This window comes from Eucyclogobius newberryi, unplaced genomic scaffold, assembly GCF_026437365.1.
Source record: "Eucyclogobius newberryi isolate DKJ021-1_F unplaced genomic scaffold, fEucNew1.0.hap1 SCAF_20, whole genome shotgun sequence".
Classification (NCBI taxonomy): Eukaryota; Metazoa; Chordata; class Actinopteri; order Gobiiformes; family Gobiidae; genus Eucyclogobius; species Eucyclogobius newberryi.
Genome location: NW_027315835.1, coordinates 24,792,735 through 24,815,286, shown reverse-complemented (window position 1 = coordinate 24,815,286; position 22,552 = coordinate 24,792,735). Strand labels below are relative to the sequence as shown.

Sequence of the window (22,552 nt, the reverse complement as noted above, 5' to 3'; positions counted from 1 at the left end):
GTGACTTTAACCACGCTTCTCCCTCTTCTGTTCTACCAACATACACCCAGTATGTTACCTGCCCCACCAGGAACAATAGAACATTGGACTTGTTTTTTGCCAACACCAAGGAGGCTTATTCCTCTTCCCCCCTCCCTCCCCTGGGCAGCTCGGACCACAACCTTGTACATCTGAGGCCTGTGTATGAACCCATTGTGCGCAGGCAGCCTGTGGTGTCCCGTGAGGTGAGGATGTGGTCTGCTGAGAGCGAGGAGGCTCTGAGGGACTGCTTCAGCACCACTGTCTGGACTGAGCTTTATGACCCACATCAACACCATCACAGAGTGCATCACGGACTACATCAACTTCTGTTTTGAGAACATTGTTCCCTCCCGGAAGGTGCGGTGTTTTCCAAACAACAAGCCATGGATTAACCGTGAACTGAAGGCTCTGCTGAAGGAGAAGAAGAGAGCCTTCAGGTCAGGGAACAAGGAGGAGCTGAGGACTGTGCAGAAGGAGCTGAGGAGGAAGATCAGGCAGGCTGAGGCCGGCTACAAGAGGAGGATGGAGGGGCAGCTGCAGCAGAAGAACATTCAGGGAGTGTGGAGGAGCCTGAAAACCATCTCGGGCTTCAAAATCCCCCCTGCCCAGACAGAGGGGGATCTACAGTGGGTGAATGATTGAAATGCTCACTTCTTGAGGTTTGATCGGTCACCTCCCCCTGCACAGCTGCATGCTCCCTCTTCCACAGCTGGGCAATGCCCTGCATCTGTTCCTCTTCGCTTATCTGCCCCGGACCATCAGCTCCCCACTTCGCCTGGACTCACCCATCCCCCCAGCACACAGTCCCCCTGCCAACCACTGACTGTCACAGCAGCACAGGTGAGGAGTGAGCTGAAGAGGATTAAAGTGAGGAAGGCAGCAGGACCTGACGGCATCAGCCCCAGGCCCCTTAAGTCCTGCGCAGATGAGCTGTGTGGAGTTATGGAGCATGTCTTCAACATGAGCCTGAAGCTGAGGGTGGTACCACAGGTCTGGAAGACCTCCTGTCTGGTACCTGTGCCTAAGACACCGCGCCCCAAAGACCTCAACAGCTTCAGGCCAGTGGCTCTCACGTCCCACCTGATGAAGACACTGGAGCGGCTAGTCCTGGACCACCTCCGCTCCACCGTGAGCTCAGCCATGGACCCGCTGCAGTTTGCATATCGGCCTGGCATCGGAGTGGAGGACGCCGTCATCTCCCTGCTGCACCGCTCTCTCTCTCACCTGGAAAAGCCTGGCAGCTCTGTGAGAATTCTGTTCTTCGATCTTTCCAGCGCCTTCAACACCATCCAGCCGCTGCTCCTGAGGGACAAGCTGGAGACGGCTGGTGTGGAGTATGACCTGGCAGAGTGGATCCTGGACTACCTCACAGACCGACCCCAGTTTGTGAGAGCCCGGAACTGTGTGTCTGACACTCGGACCTGCAGTGTGGGGGCGCCCCAGGGCACTGTCATCGCGCCCTTTCTCTTCACCCTTTACACTGCAGACTTCAGACATGACACGGACAGCTGTGTCCTGCAGAAGTTCTCTGATGACTCTGCCATCATCAGACTCATCACATACGACGATGACGCGGAGTACAGAGGACTGGCGCAGGACTTTGTGGACTGGTGTCAGCGGAACCACCTCCTAATCAACGCGGGGAAGACCAAGGAGATGGTGGTGGATTTCCGCAGACGCCACCCCACTGCCCCCTCACCAGTGAACATCCAGGGACGGGACATTGAGAGAGTGGACTCATACAAGTACCTGGGTGTTCATCTGAACCACAAACTTGACTGGACTCATAACACAGACGCACTGTACAGGAAGAGCCAGAGTCGGCTCTACCTCCTGAGGAGACTCAGGTCTTTTGGAGTGACAGGGCCACTCCTGAAGACCTTCTACGACTCTGTGGTGGCATCAGCCCTCCTGTACGGTGTGGCCTGCTGGAGCAGCAGCATCACAGAGAGGGAGAGAAAGAGGCTGGACAGAGTCATCAAGAAGTCCAGCTCCGTCCTGGGCTGTGCTCTGGACTCGGTGTAGGAGGTGGGGGACAGGAGGGTCCTGGCTAGATTCACATCTATGCTGGACCATGATTGTCACCCCATGCAGGACACTCTGTCCGCTCTGGAGAGCAGCTTCAGTGAGAGACTGATTGATCCACCCTCGCTGTGTGAAGGAAAGGTTTCGCAGGTCTTTCCTTCCTGCTGCTGTCAGACTTTATAACAAACACTGTTAGTACTGAACACTCGCAATACTGACCTAACCATGTGCAATTCTGTCATATGTGCAATTGCTGTTGGAATTCATGTGCAATTCATGTGCAATTACTGTGAAATTCATGTGCAATATATGAGCTGTCGTGACACATATTCATGTGCAATTACTGTCGTGATCACATGCAATGGTATTTATGTATTTATTTATTTGTCTATGGGAGTTTTTTATTCATTTATAGGAGATCTTCTACTGAAAGTGTTTTTCAGACTTCCTATAAGTGATCTGTTCTTCTGTATCTACCTCTGTATCTACCTGTGTTGCACCAATGAAATTTCCCCATGTGGGACAATAAAGGAATATCTTATCTTATGTCCTGGTGCAGCAGTAACAACCTGAAGTTAAATGCCGAGAAGACAACGGAGATGATCGTGGACTTTAGGAAAGTCACAGCCCCCCTTCACCATGACAGACTGTCCCATCACCACCGTGGACTCCTTCTATTTCCTAAGCATCACCATCTACTACATTTTCCCAGAGGTTTTTTGTAGTTTTTCCTGGCTGAGAAGGAGGGTCTAAGCCAGGACAGGGGACCATGGGACATCGCCCTAAGTCCCTATAGACATTGTTTAATCAGTTTTTCACTGTCGCCCTCCGAGACAACCGCTGTAGTGATTTGGGGCGTTACAAAAATAAATTTAATTGAACCATCACCCAGGACCTCAAGTGGGAGCCCACCATCCGCTCTCTTATCAAAAAGGCCAAGCAGAGGATGTATTTCCTGCAGCAGCTGAGGAAAGCCAAGCTTTCCATCCATCCAATCCATAACTAATCTGGACAACAACCATACTAAATATATTAAAACTAAATGGGAAAGAGAAGGTACTGTACATTTCGGGCTATACAGCGCTCCTGAATAAAAGCCGCCCCAACGAAATGTACAAAGAATTTACAAAGAAGTACACGATTGTCTTTTGAACTGAGGGTCTCGCTGCGCCGCAGGTCTAATTAGACTAATTTCTCAGTGAATATGATTTGGATTGTAATAAAACACACAACATTTTGAAGCTTAACAAAAAGAAAACACATCCCAGCTGTCCCTACTGTCCCCTCTGTTCTTGATTACTTTGTGTGAGCTGATTTACCTGTTTGTGTCTTCACATCTGGTTCATCTACTCCTGAGATTGTGCTTAACGAGTGAGTGTTATGTAGTAACAGGAGATATTTACATATTTAAGCCTCATATCTGCTGCAGGGTCTAAACGTTAGACCGCCGTATATCTCATGTCCGCGCTCCATGAGTGTCTTTGTGTTTTGCCGCATCTAGATTCACTTCCTCATTAGACTAATATCTCTGTGAATGAGTCTGATGGTAATAAAACACACAGCGTTTTTAAAATACAGTGACCACTCTCCACCGAAGTCTTCTTCTACAGTGTGTCAAATGCTTGCGCTTCCTGCTAGATTGCCCCCCGGTGGCTGTTAGCCAGTAAAATGTATAAATTAACCACACCATCGCAATGACGAAAAGTCTGAGGAATAAAGTCTGGCGGTAATGCAACAATTGGATGCCAACCGCCATAAAACAACAACAACAACAACAATGACAGCAGGGTTCAAAGCGAGGGAAAAAAGTAGCAGCTTAAAGTTCAAAAAAGTATGACAAACTTGTTTTAACAGACTAGGAGTGGGAAAATGTGTGTACATCTCAGTGGAGGACCACAAAATCACATGTCAAGAGGGAATTTTGCTGTAAAAAATTGTTTTTTCCTGGCACCATGTCAAAGTGCTCATTACTCACAGAGAAATGCCAATTGTAGGAGAAACTGTAGAAGTCAGGAGTAAAAACACTATCACATGTTTTGGGACTGCCCTGTCACTCCGGAATATTGAAATGAAGTTCACAATGCACTGCAGACTGTTTTTGACGTTGTCATTCCTCTGAACTTTGGAACTGTGTACTTGAGCTTCAGGACTCCTGCCATGTACACGGTGAATGGATAACTTTGGAATGTACATTTGGCAGCAGGAAAAAAGGCCATCACAAAAAATGTATGACACAAACATCACCGGCGATCAAGGACTGGACCGACATTGTAAACGAACATCATAAAAATAGACACAATAACATTTGGACTGAATTTGGAAATGGACCCAATTTTACCCGACTCTGGACTCAATGGGAGTCTTATCTTAATGTATCTGTGTCATGATTGTGTTTTTGTTTTCTAGTAGATGTCCATTTGTAATTTTATTTTGAATGTAGGTCTGCAGTCCTGTTTTGTGTCCGTTCTATATTTTAAACTTTAAAAAAAAAACAAAAAAAAGAAAAGAGAAAACTCCTCAGAGAAGTATAATTGTATCAAAAAGGTAACTTAAATTAGGTTATCTTTGTTAAAGACCATATAAAATCAGGTGTTTTTGCTAATTTATTAACTGTGTATAGCACCAATGGAGAGATTCTGACCAAGGCAAACACTTAAATCTAGCACAATTCCATATCCTCCCATTGTTTGCTTTCCACTGCCAAGCTATTTATAGTTGAGTTCTGGGATATTATTAAAACCAACTACTTTCTCACATGACTCTGCTTTGCTTCTTGCTTCTATGAGACAAGAAGTGTCTGTATGTGTGGAGTTTGCATGTCACTCCTCTCTTCCCCCATCAACCCAAGACATGCACAATAGGTAAAATCCTCCAGCGAAGATAGTCCTAGAAGGTAATAGGTTCAAGATCTGGAGATGGGTCCCCAATCACTGCTCCTTATGAGATGCCCCAGCGGTATTGAAGGATGGGTTGAATGCAGAGGACACATTTTCTCACGGGGACATTAAAGACGTCTAAATACCCCATGTATGAATCTTTACTGTTAATATAGTACAAAGTCTTATTAAATCATGTAACAAAATAAAGCAGCATGAAAGAAACAGCAGCCAACTGCCTTAACAAAGCTTGTTTTATAAGCTACGGATACGGACTACATGAAATAAAACATTTTAAAAGTCTCCATATATCATGTACTATTCAAGCATTTTGAACAACATTCATCTTTTTTATTTTCGAGATATTTTTTTCCTACAGTGAGCAGGGTTAACTGAACAGTGTCATCAAACATGACTTTCACATCTCATGTCACATAAAGCCAAATCTTGACTGGCCTGGAAGACTTTAGGGATGTTTCCATTGGAGCAGTGCTGTCCGTAGTGTTTCCACTGCGCAAAAGTGATCCGTACCGCCCCGTTTGAGGGGTCCAAAGGGGGCCATGAGAGGTACTAGCTTACAGGGGGTGCTGGCTCACTTTAGGTCCGCGGAGAAGTTTAACACAAGATGACTGGAAAAGAGAGACCAAACGCTGACTTGATCTGGTGACAAACTGCCGTATTTCCAGTAATGATAACTTTAAAAATTCATGTGCAATTACTATGAAATTCATGTGCAATCTATGTGCTGTCGTGAGACATATTCATGTGCAATTACTGTCGTGATCACATGCAATGGTATTTATGTATTTATTTATTCATTTGTCTATGGGAGTTTTTATTTATTTATAGGAGATCTTCTACTGAAAGTGTTTTTCAGACTTCCTATAAGTGATCTGTTCTGTTCTTCTGCATCTACCTCTGTATCTACCTGCGTTGCACCAATGAAATATCCCCATGTGGGACAATAAAGGAATATCTTATCTTATCTTATCTTTATTGAGTCGATAGACAAAATAGGCAAAACAAAGCAACCACATATTAGCATCATCTGTTTCTTGTTTAAGGCAAGACACTTAAGCAGTAGTTCATGTCAATACCCATAATGCTTCTACTGCTATCCAAATTCAACCCATTAGATAAAGAGAAAGACATGCATGTGTTAGGTAAAAATTGGCAACTCTAAATTGGCCCTATGGACAGGTGTTGAAAATTAGCATATTCTGCTATAACACTTAAAACTTTGCATCTGGTTCGTCCAATGTAGTAAATGCTATGTCCATATTAAAATAAATAAATACATTAAAAAAAAATATATATATGAAAACGCGGTGTAAAATAGTAGTAATTAGTAAATCCAAGTTAGTGGTGCTGTGAGACGTGGCTAAAGCTAGAGAAAACGGGATACTTGTGGTTTATCCTCAACTTTTTCTGTATTTATTTTACTTTGCAGCATCATCACGTTTAATCTCTCTTTATGTACGGCATTGGGCTTGGATAATGTTAGATGCTTTATGCACTGGAAATCTAATACTTTGGATCTTGACACGTCATGCATGGATAAACAGGAAACAGCTGATGCTAACATGTGCAAGCTTTGTTTTGCCAACTCTGGCGGCTCACCATATGAAATAGGGCAGTTTATCACAAGTTCAAGCCAGGGATTGGTGAGAAATTATTATTTTCTGTTAATCTCTGCTTTTTGCCGCACTGTTTTCTGCGTTCTCTCTTGTCTAATCATCTGAATTGGACCTCTAATATTGGAAGCCAAAAGCAAGCCAGACACTCTTGGAAGCTAGCACTTCTAAGGATTGGACTTGTTAAACGGCCCAGAATTGTTCACTTAAAAGGTGCAATGGACGAGTTTTCGGCAATTTGAGAACTCAGGTGGAAGTGCGCATGCGCACTCCGCCGTGCAGACTGATACAACACACACGTGTGTTTGTTTATTAGCGCGACGGATCGCATCGCATCTCTCGTCTCCCGTAGATTTCTGTCTCTTCATGAGCCAGCTCGAACTGTCTTTCTCCGTCTTCATTTTGTCCCGTACACTGAGGGAACTATATTATGATAGATCAATGCGCTGAGACACGCGGAAACATGCTGCTCTCTGGGGACGAGCCAGATGCAGCTGCAGGTGAGCGGTAGGTGCGTTCTATGATTGATACGTGGCAGGACTAATAGGCCGTCCACACCACGAGGAAAAATCAGATTTGGGCCAAAAAAATCGTTCATTCAACCTTTAAGGCAGTGTAGAGACTTTTGAAACACCTCAATCTGCTCCAAAGCGAACCAGGGGAAACAAGCCAATAGCAAAGTCAAAATGGTAATTAAATTGTCTAGTATAGATTACCCTTGGGAAATTGAATGGAATATGTCTGACTTCTTTGAAATCACTGATGTAAAAGTTAATAAATGGTAATCCCCAGAGTTATATTTAGGACCTTGGTGATGCTGTGGCACAGTGGTGGTAGTGGAGTCCGTGTGTTTAAGGCCATGGCCTTTTATTCCTACTTCCATGGTGGTCTCCCTATCCATCACTCTTCCTGTAACCGTACTTCCCGTTTCTCCATCTCTTTTTAATTAGTGTAGCCTTAAACCTCCATTACTGCTGTAGTACTGTGTTGAATTGTGCGATCAATTAACAGTCAGCATAAGTAGCTCTAGTTGTCTCAGGAATGTCTGGCTCCATGGAGTTTTTGTTGTTTTTGGGGAGGAATTGAGCTTGGTTCTGCGAGTCCATGTGGTGCAGAGTCTTATGGTGCTGCAGGTCACCAAATAAGGGCATGTGGATGGGCTTTCCCTCATGGCTGCTGCTGAATAGTTGTGCATTACGAGGTTTCTACAGCGGACAGATAGCACACCGATGTCTCGCAGAAAGGAGATGACGTCAGTCTTGTAACATAATTTCATAAGCATCGACATAAATAACTTTATTTCCCAAATCAGTGTGTGTGTGTGTGTGTGTGTGTGTGTAATAAATTCTGTTGAGATCAAATTGTCACATGGTTTTGATTGTCCAACTTCCTGACTTGACCAATTTTTTTCTTTACTTTTTTTACTTCTTTGAGCTTTTAACCATGTTAAAATTATGTATACTCTGAAAGTTCCACGATGGCTAAGGAGTAGCCCAGTCACATTGCTTTGCTTTTGCTCTAAAATCTCCATTTCACCCACAAAGATGCTTTGTGGATGACTAATCTGAGGGCACCCCAGTTGGACGCCTGTTATTATCCTTAGTCATGTTCCATGTTTTATGTTTTAAATTAAAAAATAGAAAAAAAATGTTTGTTTGTTTGTTTAGACATGAAGAGGGGGTCAGACAGAGCAGGGGATTCAAAGGAGAGACCCAGGCTGAGCAGAAAACGTAGAGGAGAGGGTCAAATGGAGCGGTGGGTGCAGAGGAGAGGGTCAGAAGAGCAGAAAACACAGAGAAGAGGGTCAGATGGAGCAGGAAACTGGGAGGAGAAGGTCAGATGAAGCAGAACATGCAGAGGAGAAGGTCAGGTGGAGAAGAACATGCAGAGGAGAAGGTCAGGTGGAGCAGAACATGCAGAGGATAAGGTCAAGTGGAGCATAACATGCAGAGGAGAAGGTCAGGTGGAGCAGAACATGCAGAGGAGAAGGTCAGGTGGAGAAGAACATGCAGAGGAGAAGGTCAGGTGGAGCAGAACATGCAGAGGAGAAGGTCAGGTGGAGCAGAACATGCAGAGGAGAAGGTCAGGTGGAGCAGAAAATGGAGAGGACAGGTTCAGACGGTGCAGGGGACTCAGAGGAAAGGGTCGAACGATGCAGGAGACGCAGAGGAGAGGGTCAGGTGGTGCCGGAGACGCAGAGGAGAGGGTCAGATGGCGCAAGGGACACAGAGGAGAGGGTTAAACGGTGCAGGGGATGCAGAGGAGATGGTCAGATGTTGCAGAACACAGAAAAAAACACAGAGTAGAAGACAACGCAGAGAAGGAAAGGGTCCGACGGAGTGGAGGATGCAGAGGGGCTAAGAGTGAGCAAAAAATGCAGGTCAGATGAAGCATACAAAAGGGGGTAAGATGGAGCAGAAAACGCAAAGGAGTGTGTCAGACAGAGAGGAGGATGCCGAGGACAGGGTCAGTGGAGCAGAGGATGCAGAGAGAGAGTCTGATGAAGCACCACTATATTGCATCGCTTACCCACAGGAGCTACTCAAAATGGGGCAGCCAGCTGCCGGTAGCTTGCGCACTATAGATTGGAGATGCCTGAACTAGAGTGAGTAAATGATACTGAAATCAGTATTATTGCCTACTGGCAATTTGTGGTTGACAAAATGCAAGTGAACCCTAGCAGTCGAGATGAAGCTGTTAGCATTAATAAGATTGAGTTGTGCCTGGGATAATGTAAACCAGTGAGTGGCTGAAAAGTGCATTTTATTGCATCAGTGTTTAAGAAGAAAATTTCAGCAGAAAATAATTAATTCATGAATGTCTTTTCATTGAGTACTTAAGTTTGATTCATGCACATAAGGCTTGAAAATAAAACAAAATATATTAAATATGAAATGAAAAAAACTACTTACAAATGCCCAGACCCCCCCAACATATGTTCATTAACCATTTTTATAGACATTTAATCACCTTAAAAAGCATTAAATAATGTAGACATTTAAACATAACAATGCAAATAATATTATTCACATCTATGAACCTGCATGTCTACATTGTTCCTTTACAGCACGTGTAAGGTCGACCATGTGCATGTACGCGGCCAAACTCCCCTGCCAAACCAGTAAACATAGGCAAGGGGAAACATTGGGCAGTAATAATCTGGAGTGAATGGGTTCCTGCACATACATAAATGCTCATAAACAGCGGCACGCCCGTGCTGCTGTAATCTGTGCAAAAAAAATGAGTGTTGTGGGGTGAGTGCAGTTCCTCTCCTGAGGCTTCTTTCCCTGACCCACTTCTCCTTTGCTCAGCTGCACATGAAAGACTGGAGCGCACAATGAGGCGGCCCGTTTTGGAAGCAGGCTCACAATGAGAGGAAAGCCGGCAGAGGGTGTCACTGGAAACACAGCCTGGTGGAAATACACGCGCGCACACACATATGCAATTCACACACTGGGCCTCCTCCTATTGTTCTTGGGGACACTAGAGATTGACTTCAAACAGCTGGCACGGGCAAACTTGCACAGGCTGGAGCTCCTCGCAGGGCTTTTGAACACTACTTGTTGATGATTACTATCAGGAACAAAAAGAAGAGAGCACATTACGCCAGTGCTGAAGTCTCTTCACTGGCTCCCCGTCGAGTTTAGAATCAAATTTAAAATTCTACTCTTGACCTACAAAGCCATAAATGACATGGCCCCATCCTACCTCAAAGATGCTATAGAACCAGAGCCCTTCGCTCTCAGAATGCTGGCCTTCTGGTGGTGCCAAGAGTCTCTAAAAGTACTGTAGGAGGTAGAGCGTTTAGCTACCAAGCTCCTGTGTTATGGAATCAGCTCCCGACCCATGTTAAATAATGCTGACACAGTCTCTTCATTTAAGTCCAGGCTTAAAACGTTCCTCTTCGAAATCGCTTATGGTCAGACTAGTTAGGAACAGAAACATAAATCCACAGATTTAGCTACGCTGCCCTAGGTATGACAGCTTGAGCACTATCCTCTTCTTCTGACTACTTATGCTATCAAACAATATTTATTTTTTAATTCCACTTGCAAACTGTTCACCGCCTTCTTTTTCTTTCTCTCACTCCTGAGGACCTGTGGACCCAGATGTCCCTCTCCTGGTGAAGTGGTCCCTGCCCTGTGTGGACGGTCCCTCATCTGCCTGAGGAGTGGGTCCAGCTCGCCTCCGACGGTCCCTCATCTGCCTGAGGAGTGGGTCCAGCTCGCCTCCGTCGGTCCCTCATCTGCCTGAGGAGTGGGTCCAGCTCGCCTCCGACGGTCCCTCATCTGCCTGAGGAGTGGGTCCAGCTCGCCTCCGACGGTCCCTCATCTTCCTGAAGAGTGGGTCCAGCTTGCCTCCGACGGTCCCTCATCTGCCTGAAGAGTGGGTCCAGTTCCAGTCTCCCTCGTGTCCGTCTGTGAGAGTAGGATCTCTCCTTCACTGGAACTCCTCCAGGTTTCTACGCTTTTTTTTTGTAGTTTTTCCTGGCCGAGAAGGAGAGTCTAAGGACAGAGGACCCTGGGACATCGTCCCTCGCCACCACAGACATTGTTGATTCATTTCTCCCTGTGGCCCTCAGAGGCAACTGTTGTTGTGATTTTGGGCCTTACAAAAATAAATTGATTTGATTTGATTTGACAAATGTATACTTCTTTCTACATACAAAGGAGCATATGCTCTAATATTTCGTAGGACCGCCTTTAGCGTTGATTACATCACACATTCGCTGTGACATAGTTTCAATAACCTTCTGTCATATTAAAAGATCTATTTCCATCCAGTGTTGCATTATTTTTCACCAATTTATCTTGTATTGATAAGAGGAGAGGGACCACTGCACAAAGCCTTTTCCAACTCATCCCAAAGATTCTCAATGGGGTTCAGATCTGTAATAGATCAGATTCTGCTTGTCCTTAGATGTTTTCTCTGCTTGATGCCAATGATTTGACCCTTCTCAAACACTTTTTTCCACATTTCAGATATGAGAAGCCACTTACTGCATCAGTTGGGTTTATATACCATGTAAGCAATCACCCATACAGCACTTATCCAGTAGGAGGCTCGTATCTACTGTATTTGCTTTTGTTTTCAACAGGCAGTGAATGTTAAAGAAATGTACCCAATTTTGAACAACCAGTGAAGAACATCTTTAGGTCACTCATGGTAAGAGTATAACGGTTCAAACAGTCAACTGGTTATTAATCAACAAAATGCCCTTTGAAATACATAGACGTCATCCTTCAGTCTATAATAGTTGCGTTTCAAAACTGTTCAGACTATTTGCAGCCGTTTGTACAGGCCATTGTGACTTAATATTAGAACTCCAGAAGTCCCATTTTGACTTTTTACTCTGCGTGGGTAGATTTTTGGTGTTCATCACGTTTTGACTTTTACTGTAGCTGTATACGTATGTATACATGTATGTATACATGTTATGAATTTGAGAACATTTTCCAATTTAAATTATATTTGAGAAATTCTACCTCCATTCATTTCAATGTAAATTTTAAATATAAGTTTTCCATTGCCAAGGTATTGTTGTATTTTATCTATTTTTTGGCCCATATACTTTATCAGAAGGGAATGTTTAGTGCGAAATAGGGATGAGAGAAAAGGGAGGACATGCAGTAAATTGTCCGAGCCGGGATTCAAACTCACGTCACTGCGGCCGGCTGCACGTGGAGTCTGGCATATGTGCTGCCACCTTAACCACATGTGCTGCCACCTTAACCACATGTGCTGCCACCATAACCACTGGGTAGCACGGCAACAAGCATTCTATGGCAGGTACTCCCCTCAGAATTCCATGAATGGGAGTTGTAGTAGTTTCAAGACTCTGGGAGTCCTAGTGTTAAGCTTTTTTTAATGGACGTGTAAAGAGACTTACCGATTCATCCAGGGCAAAACGTAGACAGCCATGTTCGTAGAGCACAAAGAATCTCCTCTGCCATTTCTGCAAGACACATTGACAGGTATCAGGCTGGACCCAATCAAAAGTTGTGAAGAGAGGCGTTAATGGTCAGCATTTACGCATATTACTGCAGAGCACACCTATTAATTAGGCTAACCGTTCTTTTAGCCGTGTGAATTCATTTCAATAGTAGATGTCCATCCATCATTAAAGAATGTTATGCAAACATATTTTCTGCCTTTACAATTCACAGCAAAGAGGCAGAATAACAGTAAATGCTGCCTTAATAAACCTCACTAAGTATATTAGCAGTTATATATCCAACCTCTTTATATGTCTGTATCGTATTTGCCCCAAATCCATATTGGTCAGGCCCTAATCCAGACCATATGCTGAACAACATGTGAACAACAATCTTTTATCCCTGTAAATTATGCTATATCCATTTGAATTGTGATTATACAGTATGTGTCCTTACCCGAGATCTTTGCATGGGATTGTCGAAGTCTGTTCCCTCGGGAGCCAGGCACAGCCATCCTCCATAAATGGGTTTGGCCTGTGAAAGAATGAGGAGCTGGGTTAGGCAGTGATTATGGGGTGGGGGAGGGGAGTAGATACCGCTCCAGATGTTCCAGTGTTTTTGTGTTCAAACCAGTGCCAGCCTTATAAACGGCTGTGATGACATGGCATGCAGAGGGGCCATGTGCTGACGGACAACTACAACAAACTGCTTAGGTGAGACCGGATAGACATGGTCACTGAAAATAGTAAAGGCAGGGTAATCTCATTGTGAGCAGCACAAAAACTAGGTCTATATGTCACACAGATTTAGTACAATAAAAACAGGATCAACAACGAACAATGTGATGAATGAACATGACCTCTAAATTGGATAGATATACTACTTGCAAAAATATATAATTCATACTGCTACTGATGTTAAGCAGCATACCTGTTAAGAACAGGTATATAAATTTAAATAAACAGAAAAGACTATTCAAAGCAGCCTTCCTCAGCTACCCGGGATGAGCTTGGAGTTGCTGGTCCTCCACGTGAAGAGGACCCAACTAAAGCCGCGTACAGACCGATGCGGCCTATTCGCGCCCGACGCAGAATTTGAGCGTGTGTACATTAGAAAGGTTTACGCACCGGACGCGCGTTCTCGATGCCCCGGGCACATAAACAGGCGCGCGTACGGCGCGCTCGAGCTGTCTGCGCACATGCGCAGTAGAGGTGTTGTCGCATGAGCAGTGGAGTTGTTGTCGGTGTGGCCTTTCATTGTGTAAAATGGCGGATATCGAGAGTGTTGTTTTCACGTTTTTGGTTTTCAAAACCCTCACACGGAGGCGCCGGGCTCGGCGGCGAAGAAGGAAGAAGTGGCTCTTCTTGGAGGATTCCACGGGGAATACCGGAAATGCGAGGGGAAATACGTACGTACGTACGTCACTGGAGCGTCAGCTCTGATTGGCTGCTGCGGCGGCTGCGGCGGCTGCGGCGCATCTGCTGCAGAGACCTGAACATATCTGAACACGCCTCGGCCGCCTCATACGCGCGCTCAAAGCGTTGAGAGCGTAAGAAAACGCACCAATCGCACCGCAAAAACTAAGAAATTGCGCCGCGGGAAACGCACTACGCGCTCGACGCGCGTTTACTATAGACTTTGAATGTAAACTGGACGCTTCGGCCGCGGCGGTGTGGACGGGCCTTAAGGTGACTCATGGCATGGTCCTTCTGGTGTTCCCATTCTGCGACAGGGGTCAGCAAATATTGAGTCATCACACTCTGTATTTGTTCTGGTATAAAATAACCTCACACAAATGCAATTCTGGTGCTTTATGGTGCCATCTTGCTGACTGAGGTGGCCAGCACTCAGTTACATTTACTTGAGTAACTTTTCGAAGCAACTGTAGTTCTTGAAGTAGTTTTCGGACTGTATACTTTTACTCCTACTTGAGTAACAGTTAGTTTGAAGTAAAAGTGTTGATTCCTCTTCACACTGTGAGTAAATCTACAAGTGACAAAAGCTTTAGGTTGACAATATTAAATTATTTGAACCTGTGTTTCTTGCATCAGACATGATTTTTGAACATTAATCTTTTTCGTCCTTAACTTAAAATTATAAATTTGATATTACATTCATACATTTTTTACTCTTGAGTAATTTCTTGGACCACTACCTTACGTTTACTTGAGAATAATACTATTTTGAAGTAACATTACTCTTATTTGAGAAAATGTTTTGGTTAACCACCTTTGCTTGCTGATATTTTATTTTCTCAGCAGCAGGTTTACTTCTCATAATGTATTCCTCAATTCCTTTTTCAGCTGAGTCTTTACCTCTGCTTCTTCCGGTCATTGTACTTGGCGTTAATGCTGTGTCGCTCTCTGGCCATTGTCTGGGAGTCCCTGCTTGGACAGCTTACTCTAATGGTTCCCAACATTTCTCCGAGTGAAAGACCCCTACAGTTGCCTACAACTTATACAGTATGAAGTCATACATAGATCTCACATCACTCAAAGTCAAAATGTTTAAAATGGGCTCCACCAACACCGATATTTGTTCACAATGCACTTTAGGTAGCAAAGACGATTATCTACACGCCATGTGGCTCTGTCAACCAGTCTACTCCTTCTGGATCACAATCACTGAGGCACTCTCTACCATCCTGGACTCCAGAATCCCTTTATCTCCAGCACTCTGTCTCCTTAATGACGTCTCTACAATCCACATCACGCAACACTTCAAAAAACCCTTGCTCATCTCTCTAACTGTCGCTAAGAAAGTCGTCATCAACCACAAGAAAAACATAATCACAGAATATATTACAATAGAAAAACATCATGCACATAGAGAGAAGCAAATGTTAGCCTTTGAAAAAACCTGGTCCCCTTTTCTATCATTTCTAAACCCAACAAAAACATAATCAACCACCCCCCCTTTCCTGGCCCCCCTTTCTGTTTTATTTATTTACTTATTTGAATATGTTAACTAATTATTTATATAATCACTTATTTATTTTTTTCCTTTACCCCCTACATTTACTATTCTACATATAGACACACACACATCAGCAACATCCAAACAGAACGTCACCAAAGCCCTTTCCCATAACCCGTCATCGTCCTGTCTCTCTGTCTGTCTGTTTGTCTGTCTGTCTTCCGTCTCACTCATCTATCTGTTTCATGTGGTTGAGGTAGGACAATTGTATATCTGTAAAATCGCTTTATTAAAAATAAAGTTGTCCTCCTGAAGAGGGGGGATGGTGGTGGGCAAAACAATAAAAATAAAGAAAGACCCCTGTGACCCAAACAACCTTTTCAAACTGAAAGGTTTCAGTCTTACAAAGAACATTTTAATTTTTGAATTGCTAATAGAGATTATATAGAAAAGTCCTACTTAGCTGGAAGTATAATGAAGGGATTGTACTGCAATTGCAATCCCTTCATTATTATTCCAGCTATCTACTTTGGACTAGGGATGCAGTATATATTCATATCCAAATATCTTAGTACAATATTCTCAGATAGGATACGTTTTCCTTTCAAAATGCCTTGACAAGACAAATCAATACAGCCATATTCCATACACAATACTACTGTACGTCTCCAGGGCTCTGGGATGAACAGGTCGAATTACAGCCGACCCTTCTCACCCTGGCCATGGACTATTTGAGCCACTCCCTTCAGGCAGGAGGCTACAGTCCATCCGGATCAGAACCTGCCACAAGAATAGTTTATTTCACTCATGAACACTGTCACTTTAACCATAATTTATCCACCCACTGTACAGTTCACTTTCTGCACTATATGTCAATTCAACTGTAAATTCTGTTTATATAGTCAGCCTTTTTTTTTTTTATTAATCATCTTATAGCCTATTTCTATCTTTATCCTATAGCAGATTTGAATCGTTTTTCTTTTTGACATATAAGATAAGAACATCCTTTATTGTCCACACATGGGGAAATTTCATTGTTGCAACACAGGTAGATACAGAGAAAAAAAGAACTCTTATAAACAAAAACTCCTATAGACAAAACCTCCCATTTCCCAACAAGGGATGGAGGGGAAAAATTAGGATGTCCGCCGGGATAACGTGACGATCTCCGGGTAAGACGATGGTTTCCCCCTCAGTTTCATGAGTTCCTCCTTTGGAACAGGAAGTATAGTTCCTGAACTGGGGTGACGGTCTCGCCACAACCGCATGTTTCTTTGAACATACACAATACTACTGTACGTCTCCAGGGCTCTGGGACGAACAGATATATAGGTCGTTTTATCATTTATCATTTATCAATCATTTATCATCAAAATCATTTATCATTTTATCAATATATAGGTCGTTCTATCATTTATCATTTATCAATCATTTATCATCAAAATTATTTATCATTTTACCAATATATAGGTCATTTTATCATTGTTCGTAGTTTTATGTTGCACCTTATCACCAAAGCAAGTTCCTATGTTTGTGAAATCTGTTCTTTAATAATGGCAATAACCTTTTTCTGATTCAAATTCTGATTCTGACTGCCGTACTTACAGGTAAATCAGGTCACTTTGTTCGTTAAACTTCAAAACACTGTTTTATTACAATACAACTCATATTCTTGTATATAAAACTCTTTAATTAAGTTATGTCATCATGTTGTCTGCACTGAAATAGTAGTAAATAAATAGAGTAAAGGATTATGGTCTATATAGTTCCCTCTGCTTTTTAGCCGTTGCCGCAAGCTTTATTTTGCCATGAAGTCCCTTCAGATTAAATCTCTTTTGTGGGAGATGGCTAAAATGTTCCTCGGAATTACCAACAGTAAAACTGTGCATTTAAGCTAGGGTCCTTAGAGATTTGATATACAGTGATCCCTCGTTTATCGCGGGGGTTACGTTCCAAGAAGAACCCGCGGGAGTCGAAATCCGCAAAGTAGAAACCTTTATTTTTTTTTACAGTTATTATACAATTAAATACTCCATAAAACATTGAAGCTCACGCGTGCCGCTCTCACCGGCCTCTCCCGCAGCTCACGCGTGCCGCTCTCACGGCTCTCTCCACTCTCTCCCGCAGCTCACACGCGCGCTCTCACTGGCCTCTCCCGGAGCTCACACGCGTGCTCTCACCGGCCTCGCAAACTTCAATTTGGCAAGCGGCTTTACGTACGTGTACATATTAATCCATAAAGTTATTGACACACAGGTAGAGAAGACGTGGAGAGACTGTTTAGCCAATCAGAATGCAGAACACAATGCATGATGAAAATCCGCGAAGCAGCGAGTCCTCGAAAAGTGAACCGCGATATAGCGAGGGATCACTGTACATTGTGAGAGCCTATGATATTATTGCGGGACATTTTGATGACACAATATTGCAATATTTCAGTTATTCTTGTGTAAAAAAAAGTCTGGAGTTTCTTTGTTACTGTTGTAGCACAATAAGATTTGATCTGTAGAGGGTTTTGTACCTCATCATTTTAGATACTAAATAAGTACTTTTAATGATTCAATATTTATTTATTGAAGCATATGGTTTGTTTGTTATGATATTGTACGTTTAGAAAGGGTTTTCTGTGAAATGTTTTATTGTGACAGGCCACCAGTTTGTACATACAAAACGGGTTTGTCCCAACTTCACCAGTCGAAACAGACATGTTTTTTTCTTGCTGTGCTGTTGGCCTTTTAAACCTTTTCCCTCTTTACTCTCAAGTATTGCTAAGCATTAGCCCTCCACAGAAAGATAAATGTCGTCATGTTTGTTCTAATACAATGTTCGCCTAATATGGGCCCTGCGCCAGTCCATGTCGCTGCACGCCTCCCAGAATTCTATACGCACCGTGCTTTAACTTGCTTGGCATGTCTATGTACACAGAGGACGACACACTTTTAAAGGTTAGCGTCAATGGTAGCATCTATGATTGATGATTCATCCATCAAATAGATCAGCCGAAGGAAATATGACAGAATTGTGAGATATACAGTTCATAAATTTCATGTTTGTAGAGGTCGAAACTTCAGGTACAGGATATTTTGTTCTATACAGTGGACATTCTACTGCCTAATGCCTCGTGCACAAAGACTTGGGACCAGCACGGATTACTTACAGACAAAATGTCACACAGATTCACATGGTTTCGTGCTAGAACAGTCGTCCAGTGACCTTGAAGCCACACCAGACGGCAGCGGTCTTCGGCAAGGATTGACTTTTAGCGGGTTCTTCTGCAGGTCGTGAACCACATCCACAATTATAAAGTATGATGAAAATTGCAAATATATCATTGCATATTAGCCTTAAATAACAGTAATAATTAGAGCTTCTAATGTAATTTACAGACTGTGGCGGTCTTTCTTTGGTTTGTGCACAAAGACGCAAAATAAAAGCAAAAGCTGTGACTCTTCCCCTGCTCTCGTGTATTTAAAGATTAACCCCGTGGTTGGAATGGTGCCCAAGACCAGTTCACTTTGGAGCGTCCCGCACAGCTTCTGTTGATTGCGGATTGTGTATTCTTGACAAGGGCCCAGCTCAAAGGGCTCTACTACGCGAGCAGCTGACATCACCAAAACATAAGCAAAGTTTTCTAAATCTAGATCATAACTGAATAATTGTTTACTTTAAATCTAGAGTAAAAAAGACAAATCTTGAGGTTTCTTCTCAGTTTTTTCTGCACTATTTTTGCGGTTTTGTTTCTATAGTTTCCCCGAGTCTGCATATCATCTTGGTTAGACCGCTCAGTGGGCTTAAAGCAAACCAGCACCCCCTGGAAGTTAGTACCATTGACAGCTCCCATCGGGACAGTACAGATCACTGTTGCCCAGTGGAAATACCACCACCCTGTAATGCTGCAATAGAAAAGTCCTTAAATTGTGCAACCCTCGGTAAAAAACATTTTTGGACAATAAAATTAATTTTATTGACTTAATAAATGTATCTTGTATAATAAATGTTAAATTAATAGTGCGGGTCGGGGGCTTCCAGTTATGGCTCTGGTGTAGAGGGTTGCACTACAGTCTCTCCCATTTGCCACTCTGTTTCCAAAATGTCAAAAGGAATCCCTTCAATATTTAGGTGTGGTCCTCCATTAAGAACTATCAATAATCTCAAAGCAAAACTACTCCTCTTTTCTCCATTATAAAGAAAGAGCTTGAAAAATTGTCTCTTATCTCATACAGGCGATTTTTCGGCGATTTGAGAACTCAGGCGGAAGTGCGCATGCCCACTCCCCAGTGCGGACTGATACAACAACGGGATCGCATGGCATCTCTCGTCTCCCGTAGATTTCTGTCTTCTTCTGAGTCAGCTCAAACAGTCTTTCTCCGTCTTCATTTTGTCCCGTACACTGAAGGAACTATATTATGATAGATCAATGCGCTTAGACACGCGGAAACGTGCTGCTCTCGGAGGACGAGCCGCACGAGGCTGCAGGTGAGCAGTAGGTGCGTTTTATGGTTGATACGTGGCAGGACTAATCGGCCGTCCACGTCACGAGGAAATGCATCACTGCATGATTACTGCCACCTGCATCACTGCATAATTACTGCCACCTGCATCACTGCATAATTACTGCCACCTGTATCACTGCATGATTACTGCCACCTGCATCACTGCATGATTACTGCCACCTGCATCACTGCATGATTACTGCCACCTGCATCACTGCATGATTACTGCCACCTGCATCACTGCATAATTACTGCCACCTGCATCACTGCATAATTACTGCCACCTGTATCACTGCATGATTACTGCCACCTGCATCACTGCATGATTACTGCCACCTGCATCACTGCATGATTACTGCCACCTGCATTACTGCATGATTACTGCCACCTGCATCACTGCATGATTACTGCCACCTGCATCACTGCATGATTACTGCCACCTGCATCACTGCATGATTACTGCCACCTGCATCACTGCATGATTACTGCCACCTGTATCACTGCATGATTACTGCCACCTGCATCACTGCATGATTACTGCCACCTGCATCACTGCATGATTACTGCCACCTGCATCACTGCATGATTACTGCCACCTGCATCACTGCATGATTACTGCCACCTGCATCACTGCATGATTACTGCCACCTGCATTACTGCATGATTACTGCCACCTGCATCACTGCATGATTACTGCCACCTGCATTACTGCATGATTACTGCCACCTGTATCACTGCATGATTACTGCCACCTGAATCACTGCATGATTACTGCCACCTGCATCACTGCATGATTACTGCCACCTGCATCACTGCATGATTACTGCCACCTGCATCACTGCATGATTACTGCCACCTGCATTACTGCATGATTACTGCCACCTGCATCACTGCATGATTACTGCCACCTGCATCACTGCATGATTACTGCCACCTGCATTACTGCATGATTACTGCCACCTGCATTACTGCATGATTACTGCCACCTGCATCACTGCATGATTACTGCCACCTGCATCACTGCATGATTACTGCCACCTGCATCACTGCATAATTACTGCCACCTGCATTACTGCATGATTACTGCCACCTGTATCACTGCATGATTACTGCCACCTGCATCACTGCATGATTACTGCCACCTGCATCACTGCATGATTACTGCCACCTGCATCACTGCATAATTACTGCCACCTGTATCACTGCATGATTACTGCCACCTGCATCACTGCATGATTACTGCCACCTGCATCACTGCATGATTACTGCCACCTGCATTACTGCATGATTACTGCCACCTGTATCACTGCATGATTACTGCCACCTGCATCACTGCATGATTACTGCCACCTGCATTACTGCATGATTACTGCCACCTGCATCACTGCATAATTACTGCCACCTGCATTACTGCATGATTACTGCCACCTGTATCACTGCATGATTACTGCCACCTGAATCACTGCATGATTACTGCCACCTGCATCACTGCATGATTACTGCCACCTGCATCACTGCATGATTACTGCCACCTGTATCACTGCATGATTACTGCCACCTGCATCACTGCATGATTACTGCCACCTGCATCACTGCATGATTACTGCCACCTGCATCACTGCATGATTACTGCCACCTGCATCACTGCATGATTACTGCCACCTGCATCACTGCATGATTACTGCCACCTGCATTACTGCATGATTACTGCCACCTGCATCACTGCATGATTACTGCCACCTGCATTACTGCATGATTACTGCCACCTGTATCACTGCATGATTACTGCCACCTGAATCACTGCATGATTACTGCCACCTGCATCACTGCATGATTACTGCCACCTGCATCACTGCATGATTACTGCCACCTGCATCACTGCATGATTACTGCCACCTGCATTACTGCATGATTACTGCCACCTGCATCACTGCATGATTACTGCCACCTGCATCACTGCATGATTACTGCCACCTGCATTACTGCATGATTACTGCCACCTGCATTACTGCATGATTACTGCCACCTGCATCACTGCATGATTACTGCCACCTGCATCACTGCATGATTACTGCCACCTGCATCACTGCATAATTACTGCCACCTGCATTACTGCATGATTACTGCCACCTGTATCACTGCATGATTACTGCCACCTGCATCACTGCATGATTACTGCCACCTGCATCACTGCATGATTACTGCCACCTGCATCACTGCATAATTACTGCCACCTGTATCACTGCATGATTACTGCCACCTGCATCACTGCATGATTACTGCCACCTGCATCACTGCATGATTACTGCCACCTGCATTACTGCATGATTACTGCCACCTGTATCACTGCATGATTACTGCCACCTGCATCACTGCATGATTACTGCCACCTGCATTACTGCATGATTACTGCCACCTGCATCACTGCATAATTACTGCCACCTGCATTACTGCATGATTACTGCCACCTGTATCACTGCATGATTACTGCCACCTGAATCACTGCATGATTACTGCCACCTGCATCACTGCATGATTACTGCCACCTGCATCACTGCATGATTACTGCCACCTGCATCACTGCATGATTACTGCCACCTGCATCACTGCATGATTACTGCCACCTGCATTACTGCATGATTACTGCCACC

The 22,552-nt window shown here is 44.0% G+C and overlaps 1 protein-coding gene across 4 annotated transcripts in view; it reads right to left on the bottom strand.

Annotated features, from left to right (window-relative positions):
• Positions 1 to 22,552, bottom strand: part of mprip (myosin phosphatase Rho interacting protein) — an 85,777-nt gene that overhangs the window by 54,345 nt on the left and 8,880 nt on the right. For all 4 annotated transcript variants that reach the window (XM_072455999.1, XM_072455997.1, XM_072455998.1 and 1 more), the window contains exons 2-3: positions 12,949 to 13,026; positions 12,447 to 12,512 (exon numbers count right to left, since the gene is read on the bottom strand). In XM_072455999.1, coding sequence (XP_072312100.1) covers positions 12,447 to 12,512; positions 12,949 to 13,026 — 144 coding nt within the window. The remainder of the gene's footprint in view (positions 1 to 12,446; positions 12,513 to 12,948; positions 13,027 to 22,552) is intronic.